Below are 24,306 nucleotides of genomic sequence, written 5' to 3'. Positions count from 1 at the left end.
AATTTCTTAGTTTTTGGTGGCTTTGTACATTCTGTAATCTGCAGCGTCTGGCTGGCTGAGGGCAACTCAAATGGATTGTTTTCAGGAAGTGTATTTCCATGGTCTAGCTGTCAGCAACCTCCAGATAGGATTTAGTCATGAGACTCACTGCCAGTCTATTAAAAACTAACCTTCTGAGCATGTTTTGGGCTTGGTCATAAATTACAAGGTTAAGTTACAAGGCTCTCCATTACCTCTGCACAAAGGTGCTATATATAATGGTTGTCTCACTATGACAACCTAATGGGGACAAATCACTTTAAGCCTTTCCCCAAAGGTATATTGGGAAAATAACCTCTGCACCTACACACACAAACACGTACTTACAGTGGTCAGTCTTCACTCTTAGTTCTCCTTGTGGTCAAAGCTAAATAGGATGGTGAGCATGGCAAGAATTCTTTTATGACAATTACATAGGAATTTTGCTTAGTGAAAATACAGTCCAACTCATATATTGAGACTTGGAACACCACTCTGTTGTGTCAAGTCAGGCCACATGAATAAAACTTTAAAAAATAAAGTTTGAGTTTGAATCGTATGGTCAAAATCTGAGGTAGGAATTGTTCTTTTGCTGTTGAGTTATCAAACAAGAACGCTGCCTCAATCTGTGAGAGACACTGGGTTTGGAAATAGTTTAGTTTCTTATCTCAGCATCATCGCACCGTAGGACATAAGTACTGACTGGAGCTGGAGAATGGTTAATAAAATCCAAATGATATTTTAGTGAAATATAGTTTAAAAAAATGAGCAAGTTTTCTGCTCACACAGAGGTAGCAAGGCTAGGAAATTCTGCCAGAGAAGCCCATGCAGTTGCATCTCCAGTGCAAATACATTTTTTCTTGCATGCTGCTCAGAAGTTCCCATTGTAGTGAGAGTGTTGCCAATGTCTCTGCTCAGTGAGAAAGCTAGACAGAAATAAAATCAGAGGAAATTTCCGTCTGCATCCACCTGAAAGACCCTTTTCTTCCTAAAATGGAGGCTTCCCCTCCTTTCCCCAGTGTTCAATTTCAATTTCAATTCAGTTCAAGTTCAATTTCAGCCCCAAAGGAAATCTTTGATTTTGTGGCACTTAAAACAAAAGCTATAGGAATGAAAGTGCATGTACCCAGGGCTTGATCCTTTGAGCTCCTCTTTTAGTAGCAGGTATACTAGTTACCTCAATCAGGCATCAGTTCCTTGAGAAATCTTGAAGCAGTGTTTCCTTTCCCTGCAGCAGCAAATATTTTGGGAAGATGGAAAGGACCATGCAGGGATGAAGGATGTTGTCCATCTTTCCAGTCAACACTATTCCATCACCATCTACGATTAGACAGTCAGAAGTTTTTATTCCCTGTATTTGAACTTGTAACCAAGAGGTAAAAGACTGAATTCTTTCACTGGTTATCTGAATACTGATTTACCAGTGTTTAAAATTAAACATATGGAAAACCTCCTTAATCAATGAGACTTTTAATAGAGTTTAAGTATGCTATTAATCACCTGCTTAAGCAACCTGTAAGAGGGCAGATCCAAGGAATACATTAAGGTCTACCTAGAGATAAAGGATTATCTATGGAGGATTTGTTTTGAAAAGCACATAGGGACTTGTTTAAAAAACAAACAAACAAAAACCTTTAAAATATTTCATAGGGAAATAATCCTCTGACTATCACATCTGGTCCTTACCTGATTCTGCATAATTTGCAAAAGTGCTTCCCTGCTTATTTTGGTAGGTTTTTATAAAAACTTCTGGGCCCCAGTATTTGTATGTTTTAAAAATATTTTTCACAGGCACTTAAAATGCAGAATCTTTCATGTGTACAGCATGTTTTTCAGAGAATAACAATTAATTTCTATGGCCCCATGTGAAGCTCTGAAAAAAGGAAGTTGTAATGGCTGTACTTGCAAGAGCTCCCTTTCTCCCTTAGCTGTAATTGTGCAAATGGTACTAAGATAATACTGTCATTGTTTGTCTTTTCCATGAAGCCAGTATGAAGATTAAAGTACCATCTGGCTTTCTGAAAGCTAAAGTTAGCAAACCTCTAGCTTGAGACAAACAAGAAGTTGGATCCCTGTTCTGGTGGGCATTGTAAATGTAACTTAACTTTGCTCAACTCCAGTTAAAATTCTCAACACAAATCAGCAGTCAGAGCTTTTCCCTCCTCCTAAGAGTTAGCATTCTAGCAGAAATGTTTCAAAGCACATTTTCCTGGAGGTCTGTTAGGTCTGTTCTTGTTTTTATGCTCTAACAGAGTGTAAAGATAGAACTGGCAAAGTAAAGCTTGTTGAAAAATTCACAATAAATTTTTTGTTTGTGAAATATTTTTTTCTGAAAACATTTTGAAAATTAGCCAGCATTTTGCACATTTATATCAATTTTGCTATGAGGTTTTGACATATCTTTTTACTTAGTGTTCCTTCTAGGATCTTAAACCATTTGCACAATCATTACAAGAAAAAAAGAATCTTTTTAAGTCATGCTTTATCTCTGAAATCCATTTTTTCATGAAATATTTAGAAAGTAGTTTCAATAAAAAAATAAGTTACATTAATAGGAAATTTCACAGAAAGTGAAAAGGAAGCCTTTTCAAGCTGTATGAAATAGAAATATTTTCAGATTGTTTTGTGAATTAAATTATTTTTTCTTTTTTTTTTTTTTGTTACCAGCTCTTCTAAAAATTGTAGTTGATAAGCGCATAGTGATTTTTAATGAAGATCTCATCAGAAGAATTCGCCAGGGCTGTTAGTGATAAAAATACTGTGTCTAGTTATATTCCAGGCAATGTTACCACTAGCAGAACCAGAAACCCACTCTCATTTGATTACTGCTGTATAAAATGTTGTCTATAAACAAACACAGAGGAACCCATCTCCCTGCCTCTATCCCGCCTCCCTGCCAATGTCAAAGCAATTAAAAAGGAACTCTGTGTCTTGGAGAAAAATATGATTGCTTTTCAAATATCATCTGGAGATCTTACTCTCCTTTGGGTTCCCTGCATAAGAAAGCAGGCAAAATTGCAGGTGATAGAACAGTAAAATAACAGAGTCTTACAAAACAGGTCTTTGCCTGACCAGTGAGCTATTTGAACCGATTAATGTCTGGAGCAATATGGCATATGCTTGTGCTCTTTCCCTGTGAGCAGTTCTTTTTAGCACTGCTACACATCTTCTGTGTGGATCAGAGAAATTCCCCTTGCATCAAACCAAATCTCTTCCTGAGGCTAAGTAGAATAGTATTGAAAGTTCAAAAAAAGGCTACTGTCATTATGAAAAAAGGAACCTAAATGATAATGTGGGTGGTGATATAGTGCATGGAGGTGTCCCGGGTATAAATTTAATGAAATCACCACCTGTGTTCCTTCTACAAAGGCAGCTGAGGTGCATGAGCTTTTAATAGCTTAATAAATTCAGTAAACTGGCTTAGATTTACGGATCAAATACTTTCCTACCTATGCTTCAAGTCAATGCACCTCACGTGGACAAATATTTTGTGCAGAAGATGCTATTAATTTATGGCTGTGATGGGAGGTTGTTAGATGATGAATATCTGTTGTGGCAGACTTTGTGTGAGACCCCACTTGTGTTGTTAGTCTTTCTCTCATGAAAGTTTTTGTCCTTTTGCTCTTACTTCAAGAATTTGGTTATTTTGCCATTGCTGCAAGCTTTCTGTCAAGTCTCACACCCTCAAACTGAATTTACAAACCACTCTTTTGGTGGTGCAGTGAAAAGGGATTGGCCACAGTGCTTAAATACCAACTCTGACTGTGTTATTCAGTATAAATGGAGCCACATTAAAAGGCTGGCTACAAAGTGTAGCCAGAGGAAGTAGAAGTCTTTTCCACTAAAATGCTTTACTGTAAATATTTAATGCTTGAGGTCCAGTCAAAATCTGGTGGTCTCTGTGGGTGAACTCTGGGTGAACTTAAAGTGCCCCTTTGGACTAGGCAAATTTCAAAAGGATTGAGTCTGAGAACTTGCTGAGCAGCAAACCTATATTACTCCTGTGTTGTCTGACTGCTGGTGTTGGATTAAAAACACTGAGCCTGTCTCAGATGAAGAGGCCTGATGAAACCTACTGTCACTAAACCTGGTACCCCACAATTGCTGCCCCATCACCCCCAGTTATGGTCATTCCTGCCTTTCTCAGCAGAGAGTACCTCTACCACAACTTCAAAGTTACCCTCGAAGCCATCTGATAGCCAAATGCCAACACAGTCCTCATGTGACTGCAGAAAAGGCTTTGAAGCAATTCTACTTAAAAAAATAATAATAAGGAAAACTGTTGTTTGGTAGCAAGATGCTTTGAGTAAAAGCTCCTGATTCTGTCAACGTATGCAAGCTTTAGCTAGTGAGACCATGAAGCTGAATTGGGAATTTTGTACTTTAATGTTGTAAGCCCTTTTGTTGTCTTTGCGCTAGTTTTAAAAATAATATTTAACAAAGCTTGTAGTCACTGCTCTGCATTTTGTCTTGGCTAGCTGAATTTTATTTAGAAATGTCTGCAACATAAATTCTTACAGCTCAAGCTCATTGAGATATTCATGTTTATACATGAATTTGTGAATGACTACCAGCAGGATTTTGCTTTACTAGTGACTGGAAAACATCCAAGATATGGGCACCAAACACTGACGTGTATGAAATCAAAGCCATTTTAGAAGATGATCTCTGTAACTATTGTCTCATCTTCACTGACTGTAAAAATGAGAAGAGTAACATTTGACCACAGAAACTAGTGTTTTGAAAATTAATTGATATTTGTAAAGCACTTCAGTGAGGTAGGTTACTCCTAATTCAGGACACCACTTCAGCATGAACACGCAAACGTACATAATAATTTTACACCTAGCTAAAAGATGAATCTTTTCTTTCTAAAATACATGACCTTGCTTTCATCAGCCGATTCGATAACACAAAGCTGTCAGTAGCAAGCTGTGTTGAGATTCCACTTGTCATTTCATTTTGATCTGGACAAGAATATTTTTTTTTTAATATCACTGGTGATTTCCTTCTGGATGAAACATTCCATCTAGTGCATATCATAATTCTTCCTGTAGTGCTTGTCAATAAAACCTGTTTTCTGTCTAAAGAAAAATGTGCTCTTATGTTCTTTTCCCTTTTCTCTCCTCAGTGCATAGTTTGGGACTGGGATTCCAACGGAAAGCATGACTTCATTGGAGAATTTAGCTCGACTTTCAAGGAAATGCGAGGAGCTATGGAAGGGAGACAGGTAAGTGGAGACAACCCAAGCAGTGTCAGTATGTAAGCTTTGTAGAGCTCTGTTCCTCAGGCAATTCTGTAATGCTGCAGATGACATTGCCTCATTATTTCTTGGAAGTTCAATTGTTCTGTTTATCTCCTGTATGTTCCTGGACATGATAACCTGAAAATGCAAAAAGCAGCCTTTCCTGTACTTCCATGCCTGAAATAATTAGGCTGTTTTTCTAGTTCACATTCCACAGGCATTTCTTTCTGCTAATATTTATTAGGCATTGAGCCTAAGAACATAGTTTCTGTAAGGTGCTGTGCTGTTATGGCAAAGCAGAGGCACAGTCTGGGTACTCAAAGCATTCCCCAGCTGGCCTACAGCCTTTTTTGGGTGAGGGTCATTCTCCATCTTTCTCCATTTCTCATGTGCTGCATTTATTGATATCAGCTCTAAATTGAACCCATCATAATGAAACTAATCAGTTTCTGAAATGTCTTGTGAATTACAGTCCTAAAGAAAAATGAAGTTGTTAGGTTATTAATAATTTCACTTCTTTATGTCAGCTTGATCTTTTCAAATTGGAGTTGATGGTAATTATTGAATGTGATAAATGATTTGGCATATCTAATTTGAGAAATTGTCATTTCCTATTATTACTTAATCCTGAAGGTGTTTTGATAAATCCTCTGAGGGGAAGTTTAAAATGTTGGCTTTCTGATCTGCTGATAATTTGTAGTCACTGCTTCATGGTGATCTCAATACCTCTCATACTCTCATAAGTGCATAATAAACTTTATTCAAGCTTTACATTAGGGTTCTGTTTACAATGGGTTAATAGCAAGCTAACAGAGACAAAAGGTGTTTATTAAGTGGTGCAGTCATGCTATTCTGTAGATCGAGAAGTTTCTACTGTTCTTCCGTGTATCTTCTATTGATGTTCTAGAGTTTTGCATATTTTGCTTATATGTAAAATACCACTGATATATATATACATCACTCATGTATTAACCCATTACAGATACATCCTGGACAGAACCTGAGTGTAAATGAAACCCTGCTTTGCTTTCTCAGAGTCAAATTAAGTTAGAAGATTAAGACCAATTTACAAGAGACTGGGCTGAATTTTTGCAGCTTTTACATCACTTACATGAAGTGTTACCTGCCAAAACTTAAACCAAACTGAATCTGAGTGGAAGTAAAACCTATCTAAAAAGGCAAACTAATTCCAGATTGAACATTAACAGGGGCAGTGTTATGATAGCACCCCGATTTTGAATGTAAGTGGCTATGGCTGGGAAAGATGCCATGTGAAAGTGGTAAAGGGTGAAACTTTTCAGTATAAACATTTCCTAAATGGCGTCAGGGTCCTTCCCAAACAGCTTGTTGAACAAGACAAGAGCCTTGCTGTCCAGAGTACCAAATGGCTGTGAAGGATAAACTACACATTTTTTATTCTGTTGGAGAAACAGTATTCTCTTTTCATCCCCAGCTAGTGAAAAGGATGATTACCCTGTCAGGGGCATGGGACGTTAGCATGGTCATTTGTCAAACCTTGTTCTTGTCTATATAAACTCACATTGTATTAAAAGAGTGCTGTCCAGGAATATTTTAATGTTGCACAGTGCCTTGAGTGCTTAAGCCTTTATGTTGCTTCCCTTTGCCATCCCGCAAGCTGCCTTTTCCCCTGTAACATCACAGACTGCTTTTCACTGTAAATGTGCAGCTTTTCTCCTCCATGCTTCTAAGCTGTTGTGGCATTATTTCTCCCTTGTTGCTCTCATTTTATTGCTCTTGTGCAGTTACTCTATGGGCTTGTACCTGCAAAACCTGATACTGTTGTTGTAGGTTGTTCTCATGGGACACAATTGCCACTAGTATGAGACTCACTTCTCCCCCCACCTCTTATATAACCCCTGTTTTGTAGTGTAGTCTGGAAAAAAAAAAAGGTTTTTATTGGATGACATAGTAGGTAATAATAGTCATTTAAATGGTTAATAAATATCACCCCAAAATACACATGTACATCCCAGACAGCTTTTGCACCTGATGAATGCAGGCCCCAGTTGCCACTAATAGCATAATGGGCAATTTGAGCAGGTCGTGATGGAAACAATTTAGTTATTGAGGTAAAAGTATTGTGGGAGATCACATGCTGCAAGGAGAGGTTGCTTGTGTGTGGGACCACATAACTTGTCTTCCTGGCTGGCCATCAAAGAGCAATTTCCCTTTCCCTTTTTCTCTTCCCCTTTCTCTCTGTTCCTCCTTCCTTCTTCTTCTCTCCTTTTCCTCTATCCTTCAGATGTAAATGTTGCTGCTAAAGGCAATTTGTGCCGTTGGCTGTAGACCCCATAAGTATGTCTTGGGTGCATAGTTTTTCTCAACATCTGTTGTGCAACATGGTGTGATATGGTTAGCATTTGTCTTTTTTTTTTCTTTAGTTTTATTCTCACCTAAGAAAAAACATGTTCAATGGAGTGTTTACTTTGAATAAAGGGGGTTGAGGAAATGGCAGAGGAGGTGGAAAGTGGTTTGCATTCAAGTGGGTCCCCATGTGCCCAAAGACGAGCCGGCGCGGAAGAAGACTGGCCTGGCTGAACAGAGAGTTGTGGCTCGAGCTTAGGAGAAAAAAGAGGGTTTATAATCTTTGGAGAAGAGGGCGGGCCACTCAGGAGGACTATAAGGATGTTGCGAGGCTGTGCAGGGACAAAATTAGAAAGGCCAAAGCTCAGCTGGAGCTCAATCTGGCTACTGCCGTTAAAGATAACAAAAAATGTTTTTACAAATACATCAACACAAAAAGGAAGACTAAGGAGAATCTCCATCCTTTACTGGATGCGGGGGGAAACTTGGTTACAAAAGATGAGGAAAAGGCTGAGGTGCTTAATGCCTTCTTTGCCTCAGTCTTTAGTGGCAAAACCAGCTGTTCTCTGGATACCCAGTACCCTGAGCTGGTGGAAGGGCATGGGGAGCAGGATGTGGCCCTCACTATCCACAAGGAAATGGGTGGCGACCTGCTACAGCACTTGGATTTATGCAAGTCAGTGGGGCCGGATGGGATCCACCTGAGGGTACTGAGAGAACTGGTGGAAGAGCTGGCCAAGCCGCTTTCCATCATTTATTGGCAGTCCTGGCTATCAGGGGATGTCCCAGTCAACTGGTGGCTAGCAAACGTGATGCCCATCTACAAGAAGGGCCGGAGGGTAGACCCAGGGAACTATAGGCCTGTTAGTTTGACCTCAGTGCCAGGGAAGCTCATGGAGCAGATTGAGTGTCATCACATGGCACTTACAGGGCAACCAGGCAATCAGGCCCAGTCAGCATGGGTTTATGAAAGGCAGGTCCTGCTTGACAAACCTGATCTCCTTCTATGACAAAGTGACATGCTTAGTGGATGAGGGAAAGGCTGTGGATGTGGTCTACCTTGACTTCAGTAAGGCTTTTGACACAGTTCCCCACAACATTCTCCTCAAGAAACTGGCTGCTCGTGGCTTGGACTGGCGTACGCTTCGTTGGGTTAAAAACTGGCTGGATGGCCGGGCCCAAAGAGTTGTGGTGAATGGAGCCAAATCCAGTTGGAGGCCGGTTACTAGTGGAGTCCCCCAGGGCTCAGTACTGGGGCCAGTTCTCTTTAATATCTTTATCGATGATCTGGATGAGGGGATTGAGTGCACTCTCAGTAAGTTTGCAGATGACACCAAGTTAGGTGCGTGTGTCAATCTGCTCGAGGGCAGGAAGGCTCTGCAGGAGGATCTGGATAGGCTGGACCGATGGGCTGAGGTCAACAGCATGAAGTTCAACAAGGCCAAGTGCCGGGTCCTGCATCTGGGGCGCAACAACCCCAAGCAGCGCTACAGGCTGGGAGATGAGTGGTTGGAAAGCTGCCTGGCAGAGAAGGACCTGGGAGTACTGGTTGATAGGCAGCTGAATATGAGCCAGCAGTGTGCTCAGGTGGCCAAGAAGGCCAACATCATCCTGGCTTGTATAAGTAGCAGTGTGGCCAGCAGGTCTAGGGAAGTGATTGTGCCCCTGTACTCGGCTCTGGTGAGGCCACACCTCGAGTACTGTGTTCAGTTTTGGGCCCCTCACTACAAGAAGGACATGGAGGTGCTCGAGAGAGTCCAGAGAAGGGTGACAAGGCTGGTGAGGGGTCTGGAGAACAAGTCTTACGAGGATCGGCTGAGGGAGCTGGGCTTGTTCAGCCTGGAGAAGAGGAGGCTCAGGGGCCACCTTATTGCTCTCTATAGGTACCTTAAAGTAGGCTGTAGAGAGGTATGGGTTGGTCTATTCTCCCACATGCCTGGTGACAGGACAAGGGGGAATGGGCTGAAGTTGTGCCAGGGGAGGTTTAGGTTGAATATTAGGAAGTACTTCTTTACTGAAAGGGTTGTTGGGCATTGGAATGGGCTGCCCAGGGAGGTGGTTGAGTCACCATCCCTGGAGGTCTTTAAAAGACGTTTAGATGTTGAACTTAGTGATATGGTTTTGTGGAGGACTTGTCAGTGTTAGGGCAGAGGTTGGACTAGGTGATCTTGGAGGTCTCTTCCAACCTAGACGATTCTGTGATTCTGTGATTCTGTGGGTGTGTTGCTAGATATTTCTAATAAGGAAGGCCACATCAGAGAAATGTAATTAAACGAGGGTGAGGAGATGGGTAGGTTAGATGTAGCCCTTCATCCTAGAAGAGATTTTTTCATAGCTTCAAACCAGAAAATGTTATGTTTTCCATGTAGTACTTTTTCCAGTCAGAGGAATAAAACTGCCAACAGCATCCTTCAGTCTGTGGCGTTAACCATTCTTTCATAAAGCATCTCAAGAGTGAGTGTCTTGAAGATGAGGACCAAAATCTGAAATCTGATCTCAACTGCTGTGGAAGCCAGTGTGAAGAGCAGAGCTCCGGTCTGACATCCCTGTTTGAGTTGCTGAGGAGACACAATGAAACTTTTTATTATGGTTGTATTTTAGTTTGTGCAGTAAGCTTTATGGCTAGCTACAGTACATTGCTGTAGTTCTGTCAAAAGATAATCAAAACATCCTAGGGATTGTCAGCCAGGGTTTTTCAGTCTCCCAGAAAAAAGGAGAGAATAAGAGGGAACATTTACCATTGGCAGGGATGAGGGATCTCTCCTTAAGTACCAGCTGCAAATCTGTGCAGACTTAAAGGAGGCTATACCAGTGGCATGGCTCTCCCTCTGCCCATCAGCAGCATCTGTATTAGTTGGTGTCAGTTCCACAAATTGTCATAAATAACTTTAATTGGTAAGGATGAGAGTAATATAGTAGTATGTGTTGGTGAGCAGGAAAACCTGTGTGTCTTCTGTGTGCTGCTAGTACTTCACATCATTTCACCAGTTTACCTCATCTCCATTTGGTGGATTTGAAAAGGATCTTGAGGTTGCCTTTTAATTGTTCATAGTTCATCCTCCAGAAAGCACTAATAGTATTCTATCCCATTCTTCAACCTGCTCCTCAAGTGAGATACGTCTTATTATTACAAGTCACGTAGCCAAACTATCAAATGCTACAGAACCTCTTGGGATGGATATGTGCTACAGGAGGTGATGGTGCTTCTTAGACCATTTCAATTCCATACCCTAGACTGAGTATTGATTATTCCAAATGTTGAGTGTCAGCCTCTGATCAGACGATCTTACGGTTGGCTTGCTGACTTGCCTCTTCTGTGAGATTTCTTGGAAATTTGTGCTTGAAACCAGGCATCATTTAGATAAATGTGAATCTAACACTGGCAGCTTGGTAGTGGTTGAAGCAGTAGTGTGTGAAGGAAGAAGAGAAGATTTCTTCTCTGAATGATTGATCACCTGTTTTGATCAGGAGTGGTGTGAGTAATTCATGAATGCCTTTCCTAAATGTGGCAGGTCCTGGGTGAGATTCACAAGTCTTGAGTTGTGATGCCTTCAGAATCAGAGTTGCTTCTCAGTGATTGAAATTACTGAATTCTGGAAAAGCTGATTGGCCTTTGGTTTGTGATCCAGGTGAAATTAATTCATGCTTTTTAAGAAAACTTCCTGATAATGAAAAATCTTTTCAGTGAAGCAGGATAATAGCTTGGTGTGTGTTTCTGTTCCTTAATAATTACCTTGTTGTCACAGACTGTTGTTTCCTGACAGGTAGCTTATTTTCTTACTGACGGCCAATAAAAAAGGGGCAAACACATCCTGTTGTTTAAATGTACGTCTGAAATAGACATTTCTAAGCCTTCTGCTTAGCATCTCTCACCAAAATTCATCATTTACTCCGTCATCATAATCTTAACACACACACACACAAAATTAAGAACAAGTCCATCACTTTTTGTGACAGTATTTTTTAGTGAAATACTAGTAAATACTTAGTTTATTGTATTCTATGATTAGTTCCAAATATGTTATATGTTTTAATACATGTGTAGTGTCAGTTTTATAATATTAATCTTTCAAACATTTTAAAATAAAACTAGAAAAGCTTGATAAAAATTAAAAGACTATTAAAACCGTTCATAGGAGATATCCTCTATTAATGAGAAGAAAGTCTCTTTTTTATTATTTTTTTTTTTGGACATGGAGGCAATAAAACCTGTGGGATTCAGAGGAAAATGTCGCAGAAACAGAAATCACCTGGATTCTCCTGCAGTACAAGAATTATATAAGGGAGAAATCTGTTCCTGTGTTCCTATATTACAAAAAAAAAATGAACACGTGTATATGTGCACACACAGAGAAAGGAGAGGGGAGGAAGAAACCCTACTGTGCTTACTATCTCTAGTGCTATTCCCGCAGGTTCAGTGTGTTATTGGAGGAGCTGGAAGTGCTGCTGAGGTCCACAAGATTGGGTGCAATCCTTCAGGAATCTCAGCTGGTTTCCCCCATTTGTCCAGATACCTGACTATGAGCCTCACATCAGGGCTTTTGCTTCTTTAAGTAACTAAGCACAGATGGGACATAAGCATGGTTTGGGGTTTCATTACCATCATATGCAACAGTACTTATATTCAATAAACAGGAGATACTTAAAACCAGGTAGTTTTCTGTTTCAGATTCATTGTGGTGTTTGACAGGGAAAGACCTTGTATTGCCCAGAACTGCCAGGCATTTGGAGGAAACATTAAGTGACTTTCAGGATGATGAATCCAAATTTCATGATGTTTACCATTAGCATCAGATTGCAGACTCTTGCATTAGTTTCCACTTAGCTGAAAAGTTAATTTAAGAGACAAAAATGAATCAATAAAAACAATGCCAGATACCAAATCAATTCCGGGAACGTAAGAGCAGACTGAAATTTGGGCTTGTCCTCACAGTACAAACAAAATATTTCAAAGTTGTTTTGCATTATTACGTACCTGGTTAGAGCTGTATTCTGACTTCTGTTGTCTTTGGAAGAGCTGGAGATGTGACGAGGTCTGTATAGGGAATTTCCTTCAAATGACACTTGTCACATCTTCAGCTTGAGCTGTGGGAACTGGCAAGGTCAGAACCACATCTTGGTGTGTTACTAAAGATTGAGAGTTTCATATAAAAGTCTTATTTTTTTAAGCCTACCCATAAACTGGGGAAGGACTTCCTTTCCCTTTCCCTTTCCCTTTCTCTTTCCCTTTCCCTTTCCCTTTCCCTTTCCCTTTCCCTTTCCCTTTCCCTTTCCCTTTCCCTTTCCCTTTCCCTTTCCCTTTCCCTTTCCTTTTCCCTTTCCCTTTCCCTTTCCCTTTCCCTTTCCCTTTCCCTTTCCCTTTCCCTTTCCCTTTCCCTTTCCCTTTCCCTTTCCCTTTCCCTTTCCCTTTCCCCTCTCTACTACCACATCGACAGATATAATAGGTGCAAATTAATTCTTGTTTTCTAATTTTCTATTTTCTAGGAATTTGCTAGCCTGTTCTTTCAATTGGTTTCTTATCCACATCACCCAATGACATGTTAGTGATTTGCATTCCAAATGTAGGCGAACATTCCTATGTATGTTTTACAGTTATCACAGAGAAGCTGAGAGGATCAGATTTTTCTCCCCTGAAGTAGTTTTACACTGCTTTGGTCCTCATATAGTATAAACTTCTTCCAGAAACCAATGACATGAACATAATAAACCTTATGTTCAGGCTTAAACAATCTTTTTTTTCCAAAGGAAAAGCCAGGCATTATTGTCTAAACATAGACATTGAAAAGTGTTCATGTTGGAGGAAGATAAAATTAAGGAACTGCACCTCAGACATTCAAGGGAAAGCATGAGATCTCTCCAGTGTAGTTCATTGGCAAAGGGAGGAACAAAAATCCTGACCCCTATTTTTTCTCTCTATTCAGTATATTACAACTTCTTTATGATGTACAGACAGCACAGATTCTCTGTAGGAATGCTTCCAATAAGTTTGGAGATAACTGTGCTAAACCATCTTGCCAGACAGCAACATATCAAGACGTGGGCAGTGATTTTGCCTCACTGTCAGATTGCTTTTCCAAATAAAGAGCTTATTGTGCTCTTGTGTTGTGTCACAACAAGCTCTCTGTAGTTGGAAAGAAGGGCTTTTATTTCTTAAGCCTGACTACCTCTCTTGAGTAGAGAAAAAATGTTTATGGAGAATCTCCCCTGAACAAGTGGGCCTGTGTCTGCGTGTCTTCTCAGTTGGAAAATTCATTTCACGAGACAAATAATTGAGCTGTAGGCTAACTGGGAAAGCAAGCAGATGTGCTTCCTGCAGTTGGACCATTTTTTTAATCTTTTCCCGTTCTTGGCTCTGTTACCTGTCTCCAGAAATGCAGTGATGAAAATACTCCTCCTCCTCTGTGCAAAAGAAGGTCTCATATTGCTCCAGAGCCATATGTTTTGCCTTTCCTTTGTTGACACTTGACAAAACTCCAAGCTTTAAATACTTTAGTGACATCCAAATAATTGGTGTTAGGAAGTGGCTTGAAGCTCAAAATGTTCATAAGTTCATATGATAAAAGTGATTTTACATGCTAAAATGATTTTCTCAGACAAATCCAATATGAAGGTCTACACTATAGACACAGTATTGTAACACTTAGATATGTTTCATTATGAAATGTCATAATGTGGATTTTTAGATAGTAGAGTGTCCTGGTTCCTTTTGGAGATATATTCTTTGTTTTACTCAGCATCTGGTTAGATGTCACCTGTTTTCTCCCAGCATTTAAAAACACCTCCCTGAAAGAAAATAATATGTTCTTAACCTTATTTAATAACACATACACATACAAATCTGGTTTTAAAAATACCGATGGATACTTGCACATGCAAACATGTATTTTACTCCTGCAACAACAAATGAATAATATTGTAGTAATTAGTGGTCAAGGTCTGATAGTTTGGCTTTATCAGTCTGGCTGAAACCAGAGAAGGCAGAACATTTAAAGTGAAAATCAGTAAGACGCTCAGAGATATTATGATGGAAATAAGGCAACATATTTCAGTAACAAAGTAGGACTATTTTGCTGTAGAAGTGAGTATTTGTAAAGGAAACTAAACAGAGCATTTTCAAAGAAGTTTTAAAAATATATTCTTAGGGATAATTTACAACTTTTAATTTGTTAAATATATCATTAACTAGCTGCATCTTCTTTCCACATTTTAGTGGTTTTCTTAACTTTTTGTTTTATTATCGGACTGAAAGGAGAAACTCTTGCTCTCTTTCAAGAGAGAGTGATATGATCTCTGATTAGAATTTGTCTAATTATAAATTTAATAGAAAACACCAGTGATACTGTGTATGCAGTTTTGCAGCTAAAATAATGCATCAGGTTGCTCCCTCAGGTATTTTCATTTGTATTAAGTTCCCTTTTATTTTGTCTTCTTAAATAATCTCAAAAGATCCTCAGTTTTGCTCATGTAATACCTGAACCTACAGGACTGGAAGGTGACAATGCAAAAATCTGGGTATCTCTCTGAGCACTGTGTCCACACGCACACAATTGAAGACAGATGTTTGCCTCGGGACCTTTTCTGTTAAGTTAATTCTCTGCATAGTTAATGTTTTTAATTCTTTCTTCTGTGTGCACCATTACTGATAAGATTCAGTCAACTGTGGAAATCAGACACTGCCATCTTTGCTAATCATTCAATGTGTACATAAATTTTCCTTCATGTAGTCACCTCTTTTTTTCACAGGTACAATGGGAATGCATTAACCCTAAATACAAAGCAAAGAAGAAGAATTACAAGAACTCAGGCATTGTCATCCTTAACCAGTGCAAGGTATTTGTGTTTTGCTTTTTGTCTGTTTCTTTTCTAAGCTCCTAGTGATGTATTTTAATGGTGTTTGGAAATGTAGACAACAAAGTGGAACTGTCTGGAGAAAGCAATAGAAACTGATCCACTAAAAAAAGTAAAGACAAGGACTTGGATCCCAAAAGTAAGCTAACTGTCCCCAGTATTCCTCTCTAATTTCTCTTGTCCTGTCTCTACTGTTGTGCAATGGAGTAGGCAGTCCTAAATTCATGACTCCAGGCTTTCCAAATGGCCTTGTGTGTGTTTCCCTTCCAGTCCTTCCAAAATTCATATCTCTGAACATACAAAATTGCTCTTGTTCCTCCTAAGCCAATGGCAAAATTCTCATTGACTTCCTAGAGGGAAGGAATAGAGTCCAGTTCTATTTCTGATGTCAATTTACGTTTCTATAGTTTTAGAATCATTTTGGTATTTTTGCTCTTTAAACCTTTGTTCCTTTCTCAGACTGTATGAAACGCTTTCTTCCTGTACGTTATTTTCAGTTGGTCCTGCCCCTTCTTCTAGTTTACTTTTTTTCAGGCAGTTCCACACACTGATATTTTAGCAGTACACAGTTAATTTACGCCTTGATTTCTTGTCTGCAGATCCACAAGATGCATTCTTTCTTAGATTATATCATGGGAGGCTGCCAAATACAGTTTACAGTAAGTGTCTTACTTCTCTAACATGTTTTAAAGAAAGAGAATCCCCTTAGTTACCGATTCATCACTTTCACAAAGAAAAGAATCTTATACATCATTCCTTAGTAAGTTATTAAGGTCTTATTGCAAAATGTATTGTGCCCAGAAAATAAACCTATGCTAATGCAGTAGGAGTTTTGTGCACATACCAATTTATTATGTTTTAGAGCAATGACAATCATGTTGCAAAAAGTAAAGACAGCTCCAAACAGGGGGCAAGAAGCTGTAAGAAACAGCTGTGTTTAAATAGATTTATAGGTCTTTTCTTCGAGTGCATAGTATATTGGCTTGTATTCAGTTTGCATGTTTAAAAGTGTTTGTATCCACTTAGCTTTGCGTTATCTGAGGAAATAGGGCAGGATAGCTGAAATGAAACAAACCATTGATAATACACAACTTAAGTAAAGTCGTCTGCAAGGACAGGCAGTGAGCACATAAAGGAGATGAAAGATCCATACTGTGAGCCACAGAGATGCCTAAATTACTGCTGATCGCAGTGGTAAGTCCACCAGCCACAGTATTGTACAAATTCATCACTATCAGTTTTCTACCTACGTGGAACCAGGGAAAGTGGATGTCTCTGTGCCTATAGCTCTGTTCATTCATAACCTAGTGGTTCTACTTAATCATAAGCTGACTGTCTGCATGTTTTCCTTCTTCCTGTCTCAGTTGCACCAGTACCCATGATGATAGCATGCACTGCTTGTCTGCCTTATTGCTGTCTCTAGAAATGTATCAGAGATTCTCTTGTGGGCACTGAAGCAAAATACTGCAGCCCACAGAAAAGACATTCTGTGCTTTCTGTATATATCGTATGATCTCCATTTATATATATGCTATATATCCTGTATATCTCCTTTTCACATAGGCCTAATTTGGTTACTTCAGGCCACTACAACAGATCAGGCCTATTCCTTTCACCTTTCCAGATTTCCATTTCTTTTGATAGGAATGGGACATTGGATCTGGAATTGTTTGAAACTGTCCTGATTCATTTATTGTTGTTGTAGCCTTAAAGTTAATGACATTTCCATTGAGTTCATGCCATGTACAGGCAGCACGATGCAGCTGTGATCTGAAATGGCACTTGTTGTGGGAGGCAAACTGGGAAGCTAAGCTTAGATTTGGTAACAGAAAGCTGTAGTATGATGTGCCTGCTCATTTAATGCACTGATGAGGGCTTTAGTAACATCATGCTGTGTGTTCTTTGGATAATTTGTACATCCATTGTAGGAACATAGTTTGTAGTTAGAAAGAATGTCTCTGAAAAACCCAAGTAAACTTTTCCTTCACTTTAAATTTGGTTATTAAGAAGCCTTCATCTTCAGAGATCAATAGTGCTGATTCCAGGTCATTACTTTTATGCAGCACTTATTGCAGCACACCGTATCTCTTATCAGACAGTGTTCCCTGCTGTACAAGAAATGTTCAGAAGCTGGCAGTGCAAATGGGTCTGTAGTCAGAAGACATATTCATCACGTTAGGAAATACAGCAGAAGGGATGTGTAGTATGCATAAAAGGAACTGTAATAGGAAGATATATTGGACAGATTCTCTCTTAGACAGGTCATGGTGTTGGACAGGCTGATTCTTTGCTGAGAGATCTAGCAGGAGATCCTAGCTCTGCAGGATATTTTCAGTGCATTGAAAATCACCCTTTTACAAGGCCGAGAAAAAAAAAAGTGCTAAGAGTTATTGCTATGTTTTTATTTAGATGTGGGAAGATGACTGGTATATTTGAACCAGTAAGTTTAAAGATACACTGACAAAAATCAAATATCTGCACTGTAAAAAGGATTCCTGCTTTGCTGATCACAAGAATAGCTTATTTGTGATATTAGCCTAGCTCCTGTGTTATGCTAACTTTGTATTACAAATTCTTCTCCTACTTATTTGCACAAGACCTTGGTACTGTCAGGTAATGCTAAAACAGAAGGGATCTGTGTTGTTATTTTGGAACCGTGACAAGTAACAATGGTCATCTTTCGTAAAAGTCTCTCCTTAGAGAACCAAACAGAAGTTTGGATCAAAATCAAGTATAGTGCATCAGAATATGAACATTCATAACATGAGCATTTAAATAAACACCCCAAAACTATTCTAATCCATTCAATTACCGATGTATTTACCTTAGGTTTCACAAACCACTAGAGTTTCTTGCTCATTTCTGACAGCTGTGGCACAGATAATTACGTATATGCATGCTGGTTAAAACATCAGGGGTTTCCTTTTGATTTATTCAAGTTAAATCAAGTTGTCATTTTGGGAAAAAGATCTATGTGGAAAACTACCAGGCTTACAGCTCCAGTGCTTGAGCAATGAGCAGGGAAGTGGAGGTGAAAGATTACTTTGTTTGCAAGCCAGATCAAGCTTACATCTCCTGACTGACACACTGTGGAGCACGGGAGGCTTGTAGTTGATCAAGATGACAAAGGGATTTGCAAGCTAACTAGAGTCCAGTGAGAAATATTTTTCTTCAGCCAAGAGTTAGCCGTGGAAAATCAGAAAAGGTAGGGAAAAGCCATATTGAGTTGATGCAGCATGATATTTCTCTTTTAGCTTCTAGCAACAGCAACAGAGAACTTTCAGGACTGTGTCTTTTTTAAGGGAGAATAAAAACGTCATGTTTAATTTTCATTTTATAGCTGTGTAAAATAGTCTTCCCTGTGCCAAGCAGACTGCAGCTGGGGAAGGTGCACATTCACAGAGGCAAGCTGGGACTTTCAAAGTTCTTTTTGCAGCCCTCAGCAAGCCCCTTACGTGTCAACTGCACAGTAGAACTACAAACTGAATTCAGTACATCTGTAGCTATTGAAGATCCAGATATAGTGGGGTTTTTGGAGGAAGAGGTCACTGAACAAAATTGTAAGGAAGTTTGTAAATGGCTTTGTTCCCTCTAAGAGACCATATGGTTTTCTTGATGCTCCTCTTTGGAATTCCTTGAAAGCAACATCACAAATTCAGGAAAGAGCTTTCCAATCCATGCCAGTCATATCACAGAAAAATGCATGCAAGATTATCTCTTCAGTGAGAAGGATAAACAGAATTTTAAAAGGGAGAAATTAATTTTAAAAGGATTCTTTAATATATTTGTTTTGGCACTGAATGCTTCCCACAACCTCCCATAAGCCTTTTCAACACAAAAATCTGTGCAGGATTCAAGCTGTATTTTTATCCTGCAGCTCACCTTTAAGCTTGCTATCATCTATGAAATTGGGAGGGTTAATTATTTAATGCTTCGAAGATGCTTTGAAGATAAAAAAATCCACCGGAGTATTTACTGTAGACACGGAGAATATTATTACAGACACAAGAAGGTGCAAAATAGCTAAGAACTGTGCCTGAATGGAGTTTTGATTTATAGTTTGAGTAGAATTTTTAACTCTCTAGGGATGTTTTAGCTGCACAGCATTTATGTCCTGAACATTACCTGAGCTGGAATAATTTAATTAAGTTTGAGAACCTAGAGATAATTTGATTCATTTTTATTAGAGCATAATTCCCCACATAGAATAATTATCCAGCTTTTTTTTTTCTAGTTACACCATTTTAGTTTTATTAACTCTTATTTTATTAGCTGCTGTATACTTTTAGAAATAGTTATTGATACTATCCTCATTCAAATTTGATTAAGTACACTGTGAAATGACCTTTGCTTTAAGGTTGCAGTCCCTGCAGAAAACTGGTTTTGGTAAAGATAAATGTTTGGTGTGGCTATACTCCTGCCCAGAACTGCACCACAACACATTGACTTTTCTTCTATTCCAGGTAGCTATAGATTTCACCGCATCCAATGGTGATCCTAGGAACAGCTGCTCACTGCACTATATCCACCCCTATCAACCCAATGAGTACTTGAAAGCTTTGGTAGCTGTTGGGGAGATTTGCCAAGACTATGACAGGTAAATAACCACATTTGATAACAGAGTTGTCTTTAGAAAGTGTTTTCACAGTGTGAAGTCAATGACTGCCTGCTGCCAGCTGCAGTAGCTCCATGTTTAGTCACGTAAGAGAAATGACTGCATGACAGAAAGTTTAGTGTACCATACCACGCTGTTGAGAGTGACAGTGGGTTTAGATTAGTTTCATGGCAATGAAAGGTCCGTTTTTTGGCTGTTTGGCTGATATATATGCTAAGTTTTGAGTTTCTATCCACATGCCAAAATTACATGTTTGAGTGGATTTTTCATTTGTATTAAGCTTGAAGCCTGTTTTGCAGATGCTGACAGCATCCTTTCTCATACACTTGGGAATATGGTCTGTGCCATCCTACAGGAAAGTGTTCCCAAGATTTCATATTTGAAACTGAATTTGTAGTTGCTTAAACTGCTTAGTGGCCATGTCTGTTCTTAGATTCAATTGTGTGGTCTTTTTCAGTATTCTGTTAGCCTCTCAAATATTGCAATATCTTCCAAAATGAATATCAAAAGATACTGATAATATGTGCACACAACACGACAGTAAATAAATAAACAAATGCACGTAATTGGGCCAAATATGCTTTGATTACATTATGTACTTCTGTTGCTTTTAAATAGGCTGTCCGTCTCTATCAGATTAATTGCCCATTATTAATCTAATTACCAAGTACATTTCCTTTAAATGTTCTTTCTTTGCTGGTGATGCATAGTATCTTACACAATTATTCTTTCTCGTCTTTGCACATGTAATAGACATCCACCCACCACTTTGCCATGTGTAAATGCCAGATCTCAAAAAAATAAAACCAACAATGGTATTTCCAGTCAAATTTGATTATACTTTCTGTGTAAATTGTGGAGGGACTTAATACTGTGGTTTATATGTTACATGTCACATATGCTAATTAGCCTGCTCAGAGGCACTGCCGTTTGCATGGTAATGAAATGCCTTCTTTAAAAAGAATGAGGAAAATACAGCCCTGATACAATTTTTGTAATAATTTGATGGTCAAATGTAGTCAATGAGTCTGAGAAAATTAATATTTTATTTTAAGTGAGCTGATAATTCCACAGTGATTATCCATTAATTTAATAAATGCTAATAATAATTCAGTGGATTAATATACTATAAAATAATGAAAGGAATAAGAAATAAGAGCTGGTTCATGCACACAGATTGCTTTTTATTTATTTATTTCACCACTTAAGGTGCATTTGTTAAGAAAATGAAATAGTTAAGTGACCCAGACCCTCCCGTATGGAGATATTAATCCAAAATCAGGATTATTCTTTCAATATAACATACTCTAATCAATATGAAAAATACTAGCCATTTTAAAATGAAATCATCACCTTCATTCACTTCTATTTTGCTACAAAAAATTCCTGTTGCTGCCAGTCAGCACAACTAAGGTCCTACAAGCTATGGACGAGGAGTGAACAAAAGTCAGATTTTCTTGTCCTGGGGAAGTGTCACTTTTCTGGCATGTGTTTGACGGATACATGCTCTCAAGTTGTGACACAATAAATACATGCCCATGGACAAGTTGATTCAACATGGTCAGTGCTTTCTGAGGAAAAATGTCAAATGAGGACCTCTTCTTTGTACTTGCATGTGTTGGATCCAATGGGCTGGAAATTAAATCTTATAATAATTTCTCAAAAGAAAACAAAATTAAGAGAAGCAAACCTTCTCACAGGGTAATTTACAGGTTCTATGTAGGGGTTTGTTTTGTGTGTAATACTCTCAGACTCTTCTCAGTGGTGCCCAGCAAAAGGACAAGAGGCAATGGGCATAAACTGCAAGACAGGAAGTTCTGTCTGAACACGTGGAAAAAATTCTTTGCCGTGAGGGTGTCTGAGCACTGAAACAGCTTGCTCAGAGAACTTGTGGAGTCTCCTTCCCTGGAGATATTCAAAAGCCATCTGGACATGATCCTGAGTAATGTGCTCTAGGGGACTCTGCTTGGGCAGGGAGGTTCGACTAGATGATCTCCAGAGGTCTCTTCCCACCTCAACCATTCTGTGATTCTGTGAAATCTTCAATATTTACATTTAAAAAAAAAATGAGTTTCAAATTCAGTTGAAAATCTGAAATGTGGCATAGATCCGTTACTGCTCCAATGAGTTCAGTTGTGCTTCAAATGCTGGAGGATTTACGTTCCCAGGTAAAGATCAGCCAGAAGTGAAAAGCAGGGGCTCACTGAACCTAAAGGCTGTTTACAGCCAGAATGCTAATCATTTGCACAAGGGCATGTCTTCAGTAAAATTAAAAGCAAGCCTACAAAGGTAGCAGTGCTCTTACCTGAAATTTTATAGTTTGTACCCAGCAATCGTTTCAGTCCAAATCACGGAAAATACATTCAAGCCAAGTCTTCTCATAATGTAGGTTTCTGTACATATCAGCCTAACATAATGTAACCCTAAGTAGTTAATCCTCCAAATTAAGTGCTGCCTCGCATCCCTTGTTACAGTGGAATAATCCCTGCTCATCCAAAAGCCCATTTATCTTCATGGTTCAGGGATTCCTGAAACAGTTAAATGAATAGCCCTGTTCTGCATAGTTAAGCATGAAAGAATAACATTCATTCTTTCATCAGCAATATTCAGAGAATGAGAAATAGACTTTGATTATTTACCTGATTGTGGAAACGCTGCAGTCCTGAAGGAACAGGCCAATCTGATAATGGTAGAGGAAATGTAAGAGCTGTTCACTGGCACAAAAGACTTAATACTTTTTATGTGATGGAATTGTTTCAGACTATAACAACATTTGTCATAAGAGAGAAGATAAAGTTTGTACGTGATATAATCAGTGGCTAAGCAACAACAGCAATGGATCATAAAAGAAGAAACATTCATTAGTTTCAAGGAGTTAGGCTCTAAAATGTAGTTTGAAATACTGGAAAGGGGAAAAGGCATTAAAAACTTATTACTGAAACTATTGTGTAAAATAAGCAGACAGCTCCAAGGAGAATAATTTATTTTAAGATAAATTACTCATGAATGTTAAAAGAGGACATAATAAAGCAATAAGTGAGAAATATACATATCCATTTAAACATTTTCACAAGCTTTCCTTTATATAAAGAATTATATCACTGTTACAATTTTGTCTTGAAATTAAGCAAGTCTACTCAGCCTTTTTTGTAGCATAGAGAAACAGATGAAAATGATAAAAAATCATTGGGCACTGAAATATTTGATATCAAAAGGAACTGTTTCTGCCTCATTCCATATTTATTCTTTACCTCGGTAATTTTAGTACTGTGTTCTCTGGATCAGAAGTCAAATGAAGTGCTTTCTCCCTGCGAACAGTATCAGCCTTTCCAGGATTCTAAAAAATCAGTTTATTTGATCACTGCCAAATGTGCGTGAGTTCCCTCTACATGTTTTGGGCAATGAGTTGCCAAATGTATATAATACAGGTGAGGTTATAGCTGTCTCCTCATGCACTACAGCTGGCTTAGGACTTCTCTTCTTACCTTCACCAACTCTGCATGGTGGTTTTGGCCAACCCTTCATTTTGGAGACCAGTGGTCTCCCTTCAAGAGAATGCAACTTTTAGAGGATAAATGGTAGGTGTATTTGAAAGATTCTGCAGGTTGAATACTCAGACATGAAGAACGACAGAATCATTCAACAGTTAAAATATCAGACTTGTGAACCAGGATCTTATGTCATGTAAACCATGTATCTCTGTAAGATATGTGATAATAATTTTAGATGTCTCCTGTTCTCCATGGCAACCGCTCCCGAAATACTCTCCCTTTGCATCATGAAACTGCCCATGTTCAGCATAGAACAACAATTCTTTGTAAGCCAGAGAAACCTATGTCTAAATTAGCCTATATCTAAATTTAGCCTATGGCTAAACTGGGGAATCAGGGAATGCTTCCTTCCCCCTCTGTCCCAGTGGAAGGGCTGGCCATGTCCTGACTGCAAGTCAGGACCTGGACTGCGTCTTCTCATATCACCTTCACACATCCTGGCTTCCATCAAAAGAAATTGAGGCACGTGGACAGGGATGGAGCTCCTGTGCTCTGTAAGAGGATGTATAGTCTGAGTAACAGTTAGGAGACGATGCTTGTGAGCCTAAAAGCAAAACACAGCTGCTTTGTGTAGGCAAGAACCAGCACCCGAATAGTACCGGGATGTGCCCTCAGCACATATATTGGCATGTACCTAAGTCTGTTCCCGGTTTCACAATCTGGAAACTTCTGTGAAAACTTCTGTCTCTAGATAAAACAAGTAC

The 24,306-nt window shown here is 39.0% G+C and overlaps 1 protein-coding gene across 3 annotated transcripts in view; it reads left to right on the top strand.

The window, feature by feature from the left end:
* Positions 1-24,306, top strand: part of CPNE4 (copine 4) — a 290,530-nt gene that overhangs the window by 229,767 nt on the left and 36,457 nt on the right. For all 3 annotated transcript variants that reach the window (XM_080581753.1, XM_080581752.1, XM_080581751.1), the window contains exons 8-11: positions 5,150-5,248; positions 15,332-15,418; positions 16,036-16,095; positions 19,900-20,033. In XM_080581753.1, the coding sequence (XP_080437879.1) occupies positions 5,150-5,248; positions 15,332-15,418; positions 16,036-16,095; positions 19,900-20,033 (380 nt within the window). The remainder of the gene's footprint in view (positions 1-5,149; positions 5,249-15,331; positions 15,419-16,035; positions 16,096-19,899; positions 20,034-24,306) is intronic.

Source organism: Anser brachyrhynchus (assembly GCF_964034855.1).
Source record: "Anser brachyrhynchus genome assembly, chromosome: 2".
NCBI classification, from domain to species: domain Eukaryota; kingdom Metazoa; phylum Chordata; class Aves; order Anseriformes; family Anatidae; genus Anser; species Anser brachyrhynchus.
Note: the sequence above shows the minus strand (reverse complement) of the source record. Positions and strands in the feature narration are given on the sequence as shown.